This window comes from Toxotes jaculatrix, chromosome 6 (assembly GCF_017976425.1).
Source record: "Toxotes jaculatrix isolate fToxJac2 chromosome 6, fToxJac2.pri, whole genome shotgun sequence".
NCBI lineage: Eukaryota > Metazoa > Chordata > Actinopteri > Toxotidae > Toxotes > Toxotes jaculatrix.
This window is the reverse complement of record NC_054399.1, coordinates 29,382,254-29,396,239: the sequence shown is the minus strand read 5'-3', so window position 1 is coordinate 29,396,239 and position 13,986 is coordinate 29,382,254. Positions and strand designations below refer to the sequence as shown.

The window sequence follows — 13,986 nt, the reverse complement described above, 5'->3', positions numbered from 1 at the left end:
ATCTAGCAGCTACAGATGGCTGACAAATTAAAGGAAAACCTAGATAAAGGAGTGGAGACACATAGCAAATACTTTTGAACAAATAGTTATGACTGTAACGGGAATGGTTCTTTGAACATACACTGAGATGGTATGGTTATGGTTATTATCATGCTGTGGGTCAAAATGCACATTCATACGCTCATAGGAGAAATGTGGATGTGTTTTGCTGAACATCCAACTCATAACTAATTGCTAATGTAGATAATACAAAGTGATCCTTAGAGTTTGTTCGCTATAGCTCATATACATTTTATGCCAGTGTCTATGTCAGTGTACAAATAGGACATTGACTGGTCAGTGAAGTGATTGGTTACTTCCACGTCAGAAGTACAGACACGGCCTCATTTCCTGGTTATGATTTATAATTTGGTTACGGCTGTTTCCTACCATAAATAATGAACTAACTGGAAATAATTTGTTGCTGTTGTTTTCCTGTTGAGGTAATTTTCTACCTGTCTGTCTGTCTGTCTGTCTGTCTGTCTGCACCTAATGAACAAAGCCCTTTCCTGTGAGTTTCAGATCTTTGAGGTTGAGTTTGGGCCTGTGTGTTTGCAAACACAGCCCTCAGGCCTGTAAATGTAGCCTGCCTGTGTGAAGACCTATTTTCTGTATAGACCTCCCACCCCACCTCGCCCCTGACCCCCCTTCCCCCCGCCCCTTCTGTCACCATCAGGCCCTGATCAGGTTTTGCCCTGAGCTCACAGAGTTGTGAGCTGCTGCATTACAACAGGAATGTGTGGCCTCGCTGAAGCCAAAACACCCTACCACAGCAGAACAATGAGCTCAGTGTGCACAAGCCTATTGGCTCTCATCAGCCAGGTCACTTTACACCATTACACTGAGGATGCACCCAGGCTGCACTTTCCACTGCCCAGAACACTGCATTAAACATTAACTCAACCTGAAGAGGGATTAAGTGAGATCTTTACTCTCTCTCACAGCACAAAATGACCATAATCCACCTGTAAGGGGTTGATTGGGGATGTTGATCAATACCAGTGGCTCTGTGATTACTTGGCCGGCTGCTGAAAACTCACTTTCTAGCCTCTGTTGTGGTACAAAAACAAAAACTCCCCACCCCCAGCCACTGGAGATATCAAGACACTCCCAGATACAGCTTAGTCCTCCCTGCTGTGAAACTGGGACTTTGTTTTAGTCAATCACAGCTCGCTATAGCTGCAGAGGATGGCAGAGAGGGGACGCAAACTTTTGCAAGAGACTTGCCAGAAATCTTGTTACAGCACTGACTGATAAGAAGAAGATGCTGAGAGCAGTCAGAGAGCAGCTGGTTTTACTTTGTAATAAGCCACTGTTTAAATGTTTATGAATTGTACTTTATGACTTGAACTAAGCAGTGTTATTAGTCCACAGCATGAGGAGAACAGCTCGCCAGGTAGAAAGAGAGCACGCTGGCTGCTCTAAGCAGGAAAAGAGGGCAAAGCAGGAAAATACAGGAGCATAAATCTGCAGCCAGGAGTAGATTATGTGTCGCTGTGTGCTGAATTTATGTTTGTGATTGTGAGAGACAAATAAAGTGTCTGATCTGACCTGGTGCAGGTAGTCAACTCTTTCAAAATGATGGCTTGACACAACAGCTACAAGGGTTTCCAGGGGGACTGTGTGTTTTGTTTTTATCTTCGACTTCAAGGGAAAGCGTTTGTGGTGATTTCACCTTCACTGAAGTTTTTTTTTTTGGAGAGCTGCAGGAAGTTTGGTTGGTTGGTTTGAAAACCCAAACCGGGAAACAAAGGTGACACAGTTTAGGCAGAGAAGTAACATGGCAGCAATTGACAGCAATTAGTAAGGTTTCTGAGTCCCTCAGTACTGATTCAGAATCTGTTAACTTATCAAGAGGTACTATGTTCTGTTCTGAGGAGTCTGACATGATTTTTTTTTTAAGACAGGGAGTTCCTATGCTTTGAATGTGCGTCTTGTTAGAGATATTAATCCTTAAACCTGATTTGATTTTGGCATCCAGTATGACTGCAGTGCTATGACACAGACTTATTTCAACCTCAGCTAGTCAGGAAAGCTTTACCATTCTCAGTGAGGGCATACATCTGGGAATCACCCCTGCAGCCGTTCACTTTATACTTCCACTTAATTCAAAGTGTAAATTGAAAATGCAGTCCACCTAAGAAGTCTACCTTCTCAATACTCTCTCCATGGATTTGATATAAGATTCCCTTTTAAGGCAAAGTACTTCCTTTTTGAGTGTGAAGAAAATCCACTCCCTCAACTGAATGAAGTGAAAGTGAATTACTTAAGCACTCAATGAGGAGCCTGAGCTGAGCTGAATATTAGAGCTTGTCTGAAGTGGCAGTTGTGACAATCATATGAAAAAAAAAAAAAAATCTGGTGGTATAGTTTGAGAGTTCAAATAAGGTTGCCAACCAATATGGATTATTTTTTTTTATAACAGGCTGATTGCGACATTGTTGTGTTGTGACGTAGTATATGTGTTCATGGGTATCAGGCCAAGGTGACTGACAGGAAGTGGACACAGTGGACATATCAGCACGCCATTATTTAGCATGTAATTCCTTCCCTCTCAAGTATGTGTCTGTGAAGCCTTGAAATAGCCACATTTACTGTGAAGTCCTCTCGTTTCCTATGCTCACAGGGATCATGCATGCATATCAGGTGTCTTGGGAGGGGTACAAATTCCTACATGCATAACCAGCTTTGCTCAATTGTCACGGAGCATGTCGAAGATTCGGTTCTTTATAGTGGGACCATGTCATCTGAGACAACATAGAGGTTATAGGGTTTCAGAATGACTGAAAGGTGTTTCTTTCAGTCGCCCGAGCCCTCTTAAAACAAATGGAGAGCCACTTATGATTCCCAGGCCGTAGCAGCTCCTGTCATTCTCAGCAAATTTAGTCAGCAGACAACTCCTGCCCCGGATCTCATGTCTTTTTGCTTCTCATATTTGCCAAAAAGAGGAATTTTTTCCTTGTATTTAGTCAGAACAGCGCAGCACATCCAAAGGCAAAACTGAAGGGAAAAAAAAATGTAAAAAGTGATGTTTTAGCTAGTAACATTTAGCTCCAGCACCATGGGTGGCGAGAATCTGCCGACAGTGAAACTGGCAAGCGCATGTCACACCGGGACGCTTGATTAATCATTACACATAGCAGTCACCGGTTAAATTGACATCCAAATGGCACCCTGTCAGAGCTCGACTCCATCTCCTTCTGCATCACAGTGCTGCCAGCACCCACACTTTTGGCTTGAAACATCTGCACTCACACACTGTCTCACACTGACCAAACAAATGTAAAATGTAGACTCCTTTTCTTTGACTTTATTACATAGCTGCAGCCTTCACACAGCATCAGGATCCATATGTGTCTCTGAATGGAGAGAGGGGAGGTCTGCATGTGTCACAGCAGGTGTAACTTCATTACTTATTTAACTCCTCTGATGTAGCACTGTGATCTTACTGCAGCCTTATTGACCTGACTGCATGAATCATAGAAATAGAAAACAAGATCTTGCAGTTTTACAAGCAGGCTGCTCTACAATTAGAAGGGATTTACTGTCTCACTCAGGAGGGAGCTTAGCCTCAGTGACTTCACACAGCTCTCAGGAAGTAATGACCTCAGAAGCCCACCCTATACTCTGTATACCCCATACACTACCTTCAGCTGCAAAACAGAGGTGACTCCTGAATGTTCGCGTACCAGCACCTCATCCCTGTCTCGAACCAGTCAGCCCATCAAACACAGAGCCCCAACTGATATCAACTCTCCATCAAACTCCCAGTAAAACTGTGACCCAGGCAACATTACCTTCAAAGTGTATTTACTATTGCAGATTAGTTGAATAACTTTATTTCTAGGAGATGAGGTTGTAAATCTCATAGAAACACAATGAAGAACCTAAAACCTTTCAGTGCTCTTAAACGTTCAGGTTATGGGATTTCCCTGGCTGTGGGTTTGGAATGGATAGGGAAAGGATTCTAATAAATCATCCAGCTGGGAGCTATTCTTATCTTAACACTGTTCTGTGAATACGGCTCCTGGCATCTATATTTACTGGCAAGTAGCATAATTCTGACAACACAGGAGAAGATTGTTTTAAAAGTGATCAAGTGCAGGACAAATACACACCCAGACCCGTCTCTAGTTTACAACATCTGTTTACAGACTGGATGCTCTGACAGTTTTTGGCAGCAGTATCTACTGGGAAATATTGTTGTGCCCTAAGGGGACACTTTTTTTTGTCTTTGCCTAATAGGGACAAGCCCCTACCCCCCACACCTTGGTCAGCCTCATGGCATCTAGTACCCTAACAGTAACGCTGCACAGGTGCCCCCTTTTTGTTTTGTTTTTTTGCTTCTGTGCACCCCAGTGCCAGCAGAGAGCACTCGTCTCATTTGCTTATTGTGTGGAGTGATGAGGCTCTTTGTCGAGGCTGTTGGGAGCCTTCCACTAGCTTTCAGCCAGCCTGGCTGTCACCTCTCCTTTGTTCCCCAGAGTTTCATTTTTCATCTATCACCACGGGATCTTTCCTCCCCTCCTCACGGCAGTGGGGGCATGGGGGGGGGGGGGGGGGGGGGGGCTTGTCACACTGCATCCAGAAATTTGTGAAAAATGTTTGTCGTTGTTCTTGTTTTACTCCACCACATGGAAAAATACATTTCAGTGCATTTTAATTGAACACTGAAATAACAGCTATCAGTACATGAAGCATGTAAAATGTAAAGTCTAATTAAAATTCCTGTGGAAGAGCCAAAAATGACCAAAATGGAAAACCTCTTTTTGAAAATGGATGAAGATGATGATCTGTCTGCTATAAAATGGACAGTTTGAAGGGTCGGGAAATTTGCACCTAAGCTTTTCAGTTTTCCAATGCCACTTCCGCAGTTTCCCTTTCCATTTTCATACCTGATGCCACCCTGTGTGGCCTCTGATTCTTTTTCAGCAGAAATGTCTGTTAATCAGAAAACGGTCAACTCTAATGCAGGGGGAAATGTTTTTTCATTTACTTACTCAGCTTTAGCAAATGCCTCCAAACGACATGTTAACGTTAAAGTGACAGGGCCCTCTAGTGGCTGCTGTAATTATGAGTCCTGTCCATCTGAAGCAAAAAAGAGTAAGTCAGGTGACGTTATCATAGGACGACAAAGTCCTCGAAGGGACCAGGCTGGGGTGGATGACCCCAGACTTCAGAGACTGCTGTTAATTTCCTGTTTCCTGCTTCTTGAGGTCCTCCTAACCTTCACAACGTAATTAGCATTTGTCGTTTATTTGGAGGACTGTAACTCAGACTAACCTTAAGCAAGTGGTTTTAGTTATATAACAGCAAAATATCTCAACCATGCTTTAATTGCACGGCATGGATATTTTACAGATGTTTACTTTTTGTAATATGTAAAATAAATAAACATATTCCCCTAAAACACATTTTACTCAAGAAAATATTCAATTTAGTTATTTTTGCAAGAAAGAAGTGTCCGTGATATAAATGATTGTCGTAATAAAAAAGGTTTCTTTTCATTAGCACTCGATAAAGGTCTGAATATGCAAAGCTGCACAGAAGAATTCAGTGAATTATTTATTCTTTTCTGTCCTTTAATTCCAGATTCATAGGCAGTCACTTTTGTTAATACACAGCTTGATCTCTGACAATATTTCAGTGTACAAGGACTCTCTGCTGATCGTGCTGTTACTTATTGAAAAAAAAGAGTGAGGTAGACATTGATCCTCTGTATGTAAGGAAATGCCACGCAGATTAAACAGGCCCGGCAAAACTAATCTTTGAAAATCCTCTTTGTTGTGTTATCAAGCATGTTTCATAATTCAGATCAGAGTAATCAGAGTAAGTCAAAGATTTTTAACACCGTGACTTTATTCTTGTCATTATGATATTTTATTTTCACACACACACATATATATATAGTGGCCAGACAATCCTCCCATCATTATTGTCTCGTATAAATTTAAAGATTAATGCTTGTATTCACCTCCGAGGACCTGGCATACTTCATTAAACAACTCATCAAGGGAAAACTTTCAAGTTAATTGAAACGTCGATATAGAAAATGTCCCGCATGTATCGAGAAGTGTCTAATGGATAAAATTTATAGACTGAATGTTAAGAAGCATTGCAGTCATTTTCCTCAGAATTCCCCCATGATTATAGCAGAGGCTAATAACGTCCTTGTAGCTATGTAATCATTAACATCATTTCTAATGATTGCAGTCATTTCTTGGAACGAGTTAGAAATGCCTCAGCCTCCTTTGTGAGTAGATGATAAAAGCCCTCTCCTCAGCTGTCATCTCGTCACATCTGGCAGCAGCCCTGTAGTCCTGCAGGGCTGCAAACTCCACCTCTCTCCTTAATGTAAATGAATTTAATGAAGCATCGTGCAAATAATAGGAAGCCACATGTTACTAGAATATATATAATGTGTCAAATTTTTTCTGCTTCTGTTCTTCAGATTTGAATTTGATCTTGACCATCAGTGAACTGTAAAATCACTTTAGGTTACAGACCTTCTGTACCAGACCCCATGGCAATCGGTCCATCAGCTGGACTTGGAGTAGCTTTAAGTTCAGACTCGCTACCCTCTGTGCTTCCTGTACACACTGAAATGTAGCCCATACACCAAATAATACAGAAGAGCCCCACTTGGGGCTTCGGGGCTCAATAGATTCCTTCATGTGCCAAATTACAGATTGTGTTGATTTTTGAAGTTAAAAGCAGTAAATCCATCCCCTGCAGCACAAAGACATTAAAGATGAGCCCTTCTTTAAATGTTAATGCACTGTTACTTTTTATGTCAGTAACCCAAAAAAAAAAGGATAATAAATAAATAAGTAAAGTGTGGCGTTTGCAAAGGTTTGGGCCCCCTACTAAGTCAGTACTTACTCAGCCTGTTTTCACTTTCTGACTGACTGCAGGACATTTTCATCCAGAACTTGCTGATATTTAGTGGAATCCATTCTTCTCTCCTGTCCCACTGGCTGGGGTCACTAAGTACTGACTTAGACAGGCTGCCTAAAACTCTATTTTGAGGTTCGTGAACTAAAATGTACCAGTGCGTTAAGATTTGAAGATCTTTTAAAATTTGTTGGATTTACTTACAAAAATCAGCTAAGTATTTCATTCATCCACAATTACTCAGACTTCTGCATGCGGCTGTATTTGTTTGTGTGGGCTGCAACTCGGTGTTTCAGGATGATGAGGCATCAATTTCATCACTTCATCCACTCAGCACCAACATATCCCATCAGCCCTGTTGGCTGCTCTTGGCTTCGTGGTTTGGAAGGTGTTCAACACTTAAAACACAAAATACTTCCAAACTTCAAAGTTCAGTATATTTCGGGGTCTGAATTAAGTTTCCTAACGCTAGTGTCCCACAGTTTACTTGTTTGTTTACAGCCTGTAAATGCACGGCAAAAATGCCACATTTTAAGTTGTTTTTATTAACATTAATACACCTAGCATTAATCCCTTACCTACTGCATGTGAAAGTAAATAAATAAATCATGTATAACGGATGAGAGGGTTGGAGCGGTGTTAACGCTCTGGCTCTTGCTCTGTGTGTTCTCTGCAGCATGGGCAGAGGTGTGGAATGGGATTTTCAGCACATGATTTTATTATGTTTCATCCATAATATGGCAGGACAGGCATTTGACCACACTAAATGTTTCAGATTATGTGAGCATGGTGGGGGTTTTTCTCTGTCAGAATACATTTCACTCAGGGTGAAATTGCATCGCCCTCGCTCTCGTTCAGACAGATCCATGACGAGAAATTCCATTGAAGGATTAGTCATGCAGTGGCCCAGCAATATTTACATTACAGCTGGATTTTTACTATTTATGTATGGGGGGCAGAGAACCTCAGGAGCTCAAGGCTGTGGGAGGAGCGGTGAAATCTCACACCACAGGGTTTTTTAATGTCATCATCCACTTATCATGTCCAGCTGTCAGAGTGCCAATGTTTGTTTGTCTCCGTCTTTGTCACAGAGGACCAGATCCCTCATGGTTTCCCCACCATAGACATGGGGCCCCAGCTCAAGGTAGTGGAGAGAACTCGTACTGCTACGATGCTGTGTGCAGCCAGTGGCAACCCCGACCCAGAGATCTACTGGTTCAAAGACTTCCTGCCTGTGGACATCGGCAGCAGCAACGGGCGCATCAAGCAGCTGCGTTCAGGTAAAGCAGTCACCTGACCATGTGTACATTAACACACAAGTCATAATATACCACTGATACATGAAGCCTGCCAGTCCTGTCATAAGTCATTTAGGTTTACAGTAACATGGGCTGGGTATGAAACTTCAGTACTTTTTGTGATACCAAATAAAATGGCTCCATTATTTCCAGTGTAAAAAACTGTCAAGGATCTAATCAAATGTCTGGTCAAGGCAGGTTTTGTTGAAAATAGATATTTAATTTGAACTGATTTGTGCTTGTTTAAATGATATAAAACAGAAAAGCAGCACTGATCCATCAATCAGTTCATTGCTTTTATTTCTTGAAGTAAAGTATCAAAACAAGCTTATCACTACCCAAACTGAACGTCTCAGTATTATTATTAAAACTCATCAAGCTGTACCCAGCCCTAGGAGTCACACGGTTAATGCTGAAAAATACTTCATCCTTCCTGAGGATATGAATTCAAGCAGTCATGTTTTATTAAATATGTATGTATCTCTTGGAAAAAAAGGCAAACATAGCAAAGAACATCTACAAAACCATATTAAACGCACAGCTGAATGATCACCTTCCTTCCTATACACGAGACCATACGCTTATTTGACAGGTTGAGAGGCATCAATGCATGAAAATAATATATAATGATTTGACGAATTCTGGAAGTGTGAGATCTGAAGGTTGATCTTTGCTTCTAATTTTAAAATTTTCAAAGTAAAATTACACAGTGAGCTTATGATGGAAATTAATCTTCCCTACTTTGAGCAGGACATTGTAGATTTCAGTCATTACCTGAGCTGCACCTGTGCGGGGAATATCAGCGTGCCAGCAGTGCTTAACACACCACAGACAGTGGCGAATGTTAAAGCACAGGCGGCCATGTGAAGCAGCTCTGTGAGGAGGTGGCCAGGATCCAGAGGAGCAGATAGGGCATCTTTCTCCACAGAATCTTCCTCCCCGGCAGCTCACAGCAGAGCTGGATCGCTGCTGGCTGAGTAACCGAGCTCCATACAACTCGTCAGCTGCCCTTTCTCTCACTTTCTGTGAGAAAAAATAGAAATGTTTGCTTCTTGCCAAAAAACCGCAAGCACCTACACAACGCTGGAATGGCTGTCCGGGTACACACTTCCTTGCCAGCCCTTGTAGCAAGGGTAAGAAGCAGATTTCCCCATCGCTGAAAGCCCGGGGTCCCTCCTGTGGTTGCTCTCCTCTCTCAGCACAAGCAGAGAGAAGAGGCTGAGAGACAGGCTCAAGGATATCACTTGCTTTGAAGTCCACTCTAAGGATTTTCCCAAGTTACAGTCAGGGCCTTAAGTAAGGACAAACATGCCATGTATTATTAACCGAACAGCATGGCAATTTGTTTCAATTTGGCTCACAGGGCCCTGTCGTCACATGCAGTCCCACAGCAGTCAAGCACAGATGGCTGGCTTCCTTTAATCAAAAAAATCAGAGTTATCCTGTGCCACACAAGGCTAGGAAAATACATAGCTGTGTGTAAAGTCAGCACTGCACAATTATTCAATTTATTTGTTCCAACAGAATTCATTATATAGAGGAGTCATTAGATTTGCTCCTGAATTAGTCCTATTAAATGAATTTGATCCATTAAGAAACACTAATAGCTTCATCTTTCAATTTATGACCTTTGATGCTTTTTTTAAAAAAAAAAAAGGGTAACGGTGTCCTCTGTTGTCTGTAAGGCTTCCTCTGGAGCCCCTAAAACTCCACTTTGTCTGCCAGTAATTGCAACCAAAGGTTGTCCCTCGAGAAGTGAGGTGACTCTGACCAGCCGCTGACTCCTGAGACGCTCGACCAACGAGCGCTGTCACTGCTGGTCCTGGGGTTTGATTGTCTAAGAGGACTGGGAGAAAAGAGGATTAGTGCATCAGGAGAAAAACTCCTCTGTTGTAAACAATGCTGGAGTTCAAACTTCAAGTCAAGCAGATGCTCAAACAGCAAGAAATGTTTACTTTAGTCACAGCAGGACCACATTTTTCTCTTTCTTTCAGTTCAGAAAGTAGAAAATGCTAGTGGCCAATGTGTGGACAAAGTCTGACAAGGAAGGTCCTAGCTCACATTATTTTGGATTCTTTGAGTGTGTGAACATATACTGTAAAATGTTCCACCTACAAAGCTTTGACAGTGGAACAGTTTCTGTTTAGCCCAGTATATACAGGTGGGTCAACCCTGGATGTTTGGCTCACAGTGAGCATCATCGGTATGGCAAATGAGAACCCAGAGCTGGAGCAGTCTCTGATGTTATTTAACTTAGGAGCTTAATGGTTTTCCAGTAAGTTATACAGTGACTACAGTGGTGACAAGGAAGGAAGGTGTGTGTATCTTTGGAAATACAAACAATCCAACATGTCAAACCATTTGCATCAGTATTACAGTATCTATCACAGGGCTTGACCCCCGTTATAATGTTCTTTAAGTTGTGCATCATATAAACGTGCACAAGCTGCAATCGAGCAGGAATTATCCACTGCCCCGTTAGTCACTCTATCCACTCATGGATGGCTACAGGAAGGTGATTCACTGGATCAAATCAGAAAAGAAAGCTGGTCTTGACTGAGTATGAGCACCAGCTGTTAATCCTAACTGCAGGCTGTAATGATCTAACGGTTAACTTCTGCTGTGCTGACAATGTAGCCAACCGTGACCCCCACAATCATGAAAGCGTACCAAACCGTGGAATTGGTGCACCGTTACTCCATCAGACGAAAAAACTTTGGATCCTACAACTCCCATAATGCAATCATGTCTTGCAGTCATCCCTGACCGGTAAAAGGCCACATCTTTCGAACTACATTACCTCAGTTTATAACACAGACTTTCTGTTCAGAGCTCAAGCCTACAGTAGATAATCCTGATGACTGATGATAGTGTAGTCAGACTTATCAAAGCTCCTCCAGAACCATGTAAACATTATACAACTGTTTTACTCCTACTAGTAAGACCAGGGTGAAATGGACAAGAGCTGTCAGCAGCTGTTGCATCAGGCGCCATCAGTTTAATCCAGTGGTTCATGGGTAAAGTGGCTCTGATGTTCTCAACTGAAATCTGAAATCTACCAATCCAGTGCTACATCCTGTTTTGATGGACACTACTACGGAAAAAAAAAATCCTTCCAGTCCCAACATTGTGAAAATATAATAAAGTCCTATTATTTTTCACAATGAACCCCCAAATCTGTCATGACACCCTGTTTTCATGCTGAAGCGGCGTGGTTTTCATCTGGCTGTCAGACAGCTGTGAAGGAAAGTCATGGCAGGTTACAGTACTGCCCGGCCCTCTGAAAGCTGATGATGCCCCCCTCCCCGCCCCTCTTCATCAGACCCCGGGGGACACACAGCTTCCAGGGCCTCCCCCTTCTGCTATCTCTCACCACCTATTTGTGTTCCTGTTGACTCAAGAGCAGCTTGGTTTATTATCCAGATTGCTGGCATCTGCATAGTAACCATCCCTCTGTCTGTTTGCTGCTTGTGACCTTATATGTCCAAATGGACCCAGTTACTAATGATCACATACCCAAAGGGATATGCCAGGTTAAGGGAGGAAATGCTACTACTGTTTCACTTGTATGAATAATACAGGGGCTGAATGATTAATCATTTTTAAATTGCGAACCTACTCAACTGATAATTTAACCAAGAGGTTTTCATGCCCATCGGAACTCGTAAAAGTGCTTCAGCTGTCCCAAAATGACATGACAGACAGCTGGTGGACGGCTTCACCAGCCGTCCACCAGCTGTCTGTCATGTTGAAGCTGTTGGAAGCGTATTACTGCTTAGGTTTTCATCTTTAAAAAACTGAATCCAACCCTGTCCTCTAGAAATTACATTTACAGTTAAAAAAATGTTTTCTCAATTACATTGTGAAGACTGGGATGTGTCATTATGTGTCATAGGCAATTTTTTGTTTTTAATAAACTCAAACACAAGATTTATGAACTGCATTAGAGTCCCATAGGATGATGGTTAAGGTTCAGGAAAGATCATGGATTTGGTTCATTATTAATAAACACATTGTATGTCAAGTCATGTTGAACTTTTTCTGTCTTAAACCAAACCAGGATCTTTCTCTAACCTGAACCACGTTCTGTGAAAGTCTGAACAGCACCATGAAACAGTTTGATAATGCTGGAGTCACTATCAGTGGATGTTCTACTGACAGGTCAGAAAACAAAGACATCATCTGTGAACATTTCACTGATGTGTTCAGTATCAACATTTTTGCAACTTACCAAACATAAATTAACAGCTGACTCATTATGTGAAGAAATGCTAAATAAATTTGACTGCAACTGCTTTTCCTTCTAAATGCATCTGTATATAAATGTGATTTCTAAGTGACAGGGCTGCTGATCAAGATCTCAGGACCTCGAGGGCTCAAGCTGTCCTGTCTCTCAGTTCATGAAGCTAACTATAATATTAGCTTTAGCAGTTAAATATGCAAATAACATACTGGTCAAAAACCAGCAGTTTGTCATTATTACCATGATTGCCAAAGGATGTATCTGTTACTGATAAATATATTTTGAATATGCTGCTGAAGCACGGGATAACTCTTAGACTTTACTCTGACTGAGTGGTTAGAACTCAGGGAGGACTCCCACAACAATCAGCTGCATTATTTCATCTGATTACACATTCTATCTCTATCATTTTAAACTCCTTTGAAGATTTCCCTTGTAGAAAATAATAGGATTAAGATTGGAAGTGCAATATCGGTTGCAATTAGATGTTTTCCTCAAATCGTTCAGCCCTAAATAGTGCACAGGGAAAATGCTGGCAAATTTTTAGCTGACCCAAATAATGTAATGACTGTTATAAAAATACATCTATAGTATGCTAATTGTGGAGCCTGATAGTGCTCCAGCACTGAAGCAGGTGTTGGGGGAATAAGGAGCTTTATGACCACAACAGGATGCCAGCTCTGTGGAGCAAATAGCCAGGTGTATAATGCAAATAAGCACCATGTGAGAGCAAATAACTAAATGACAGACTGGCAGTTGTAGCTGGGGTATGATACATTATTGAGACTATTTTTTTTTTCCTTATCCAGAGCTTGTGGGGGAAATAACACAAATTTGTATGGAAGAAAATGGTTTTCATCACGAATGCGTTTTTCACAGTTGTCGTTTATGAAATTGGTTTTGGTTGAAAGAATCATTAAGCTTATTTCTCTCTCTCAGCAAACACTTTGACTTATTGACCATTAAAGAATAGCTTAGATTTTTACAGATGAGTCTTTTTCTTTGACAGGGTGAGAATAGCAGTCAGCTGCCATTCTTGCCTTTCTCTGTGTCACCTTTTCTGTATCTTCTCTTTATACTAATGGTTATCTCTAATCTTATTTGCATTCAAATCACCTCACCAGGTGGTACACCAATCAGAGGTAAGAATGCTGGGTACAAAAAAAAAAACATCTACTCATCCTCCTCTCCTCTTCACTGCTCCCTCCTTTCCATCGCCTCCGTCCTCCTCCTCCTCCTTTCACCTCAGTGTGCCCCCATTTCCAGCCCTCCGGCCTTTCCGCCTGCTCCGACACTTTCTCTGCCTTCAGAACGTAACCTCTCAGTACTGTGTATGGTCTTGGAAGAGACAAGAACAAGAGGCAGGTACACGCTGGCTAGTGAGAATGCAATCAAATAAAATTACAGTTTACTTTGACAGCTTACCCACTGATGTTACAGCTGATCTACAGGCAGCAGTGGGCTAACAAAGGATTAGCACTAAGCTAACAATGGAATCCAACAATCAAATAG

At 41.8% G+C, this 13,986-nt stretch overlaps 1 protein-coding gene across 7 annotated transcripts in view; it reads left to right on the top strand.

The window, feature by feature from the left end:
- The window catches only part of ptprfa (protein tyrosine phosphatase receptor type Fa), a 225,811-nt gene that overhangs the window by 81,741 nt on the left and 130,084 nt on the right, over positions 1-13,986 (top strand). For all 7 annotated transcript variants that reach the window (XM_041039769.1, XM_041039766.1, XM_041039768.1 and 4 more), the window contains exon 5: positions 8,025-8,213. In XM_041039769.1, coding sequence (XP_040895703.1) covers positions 8,025-8,213 — 189 coding nt within the window. The remainder of the gene's footprint in view (positions 1-8,024; positions 8,214-13,986) is intronic.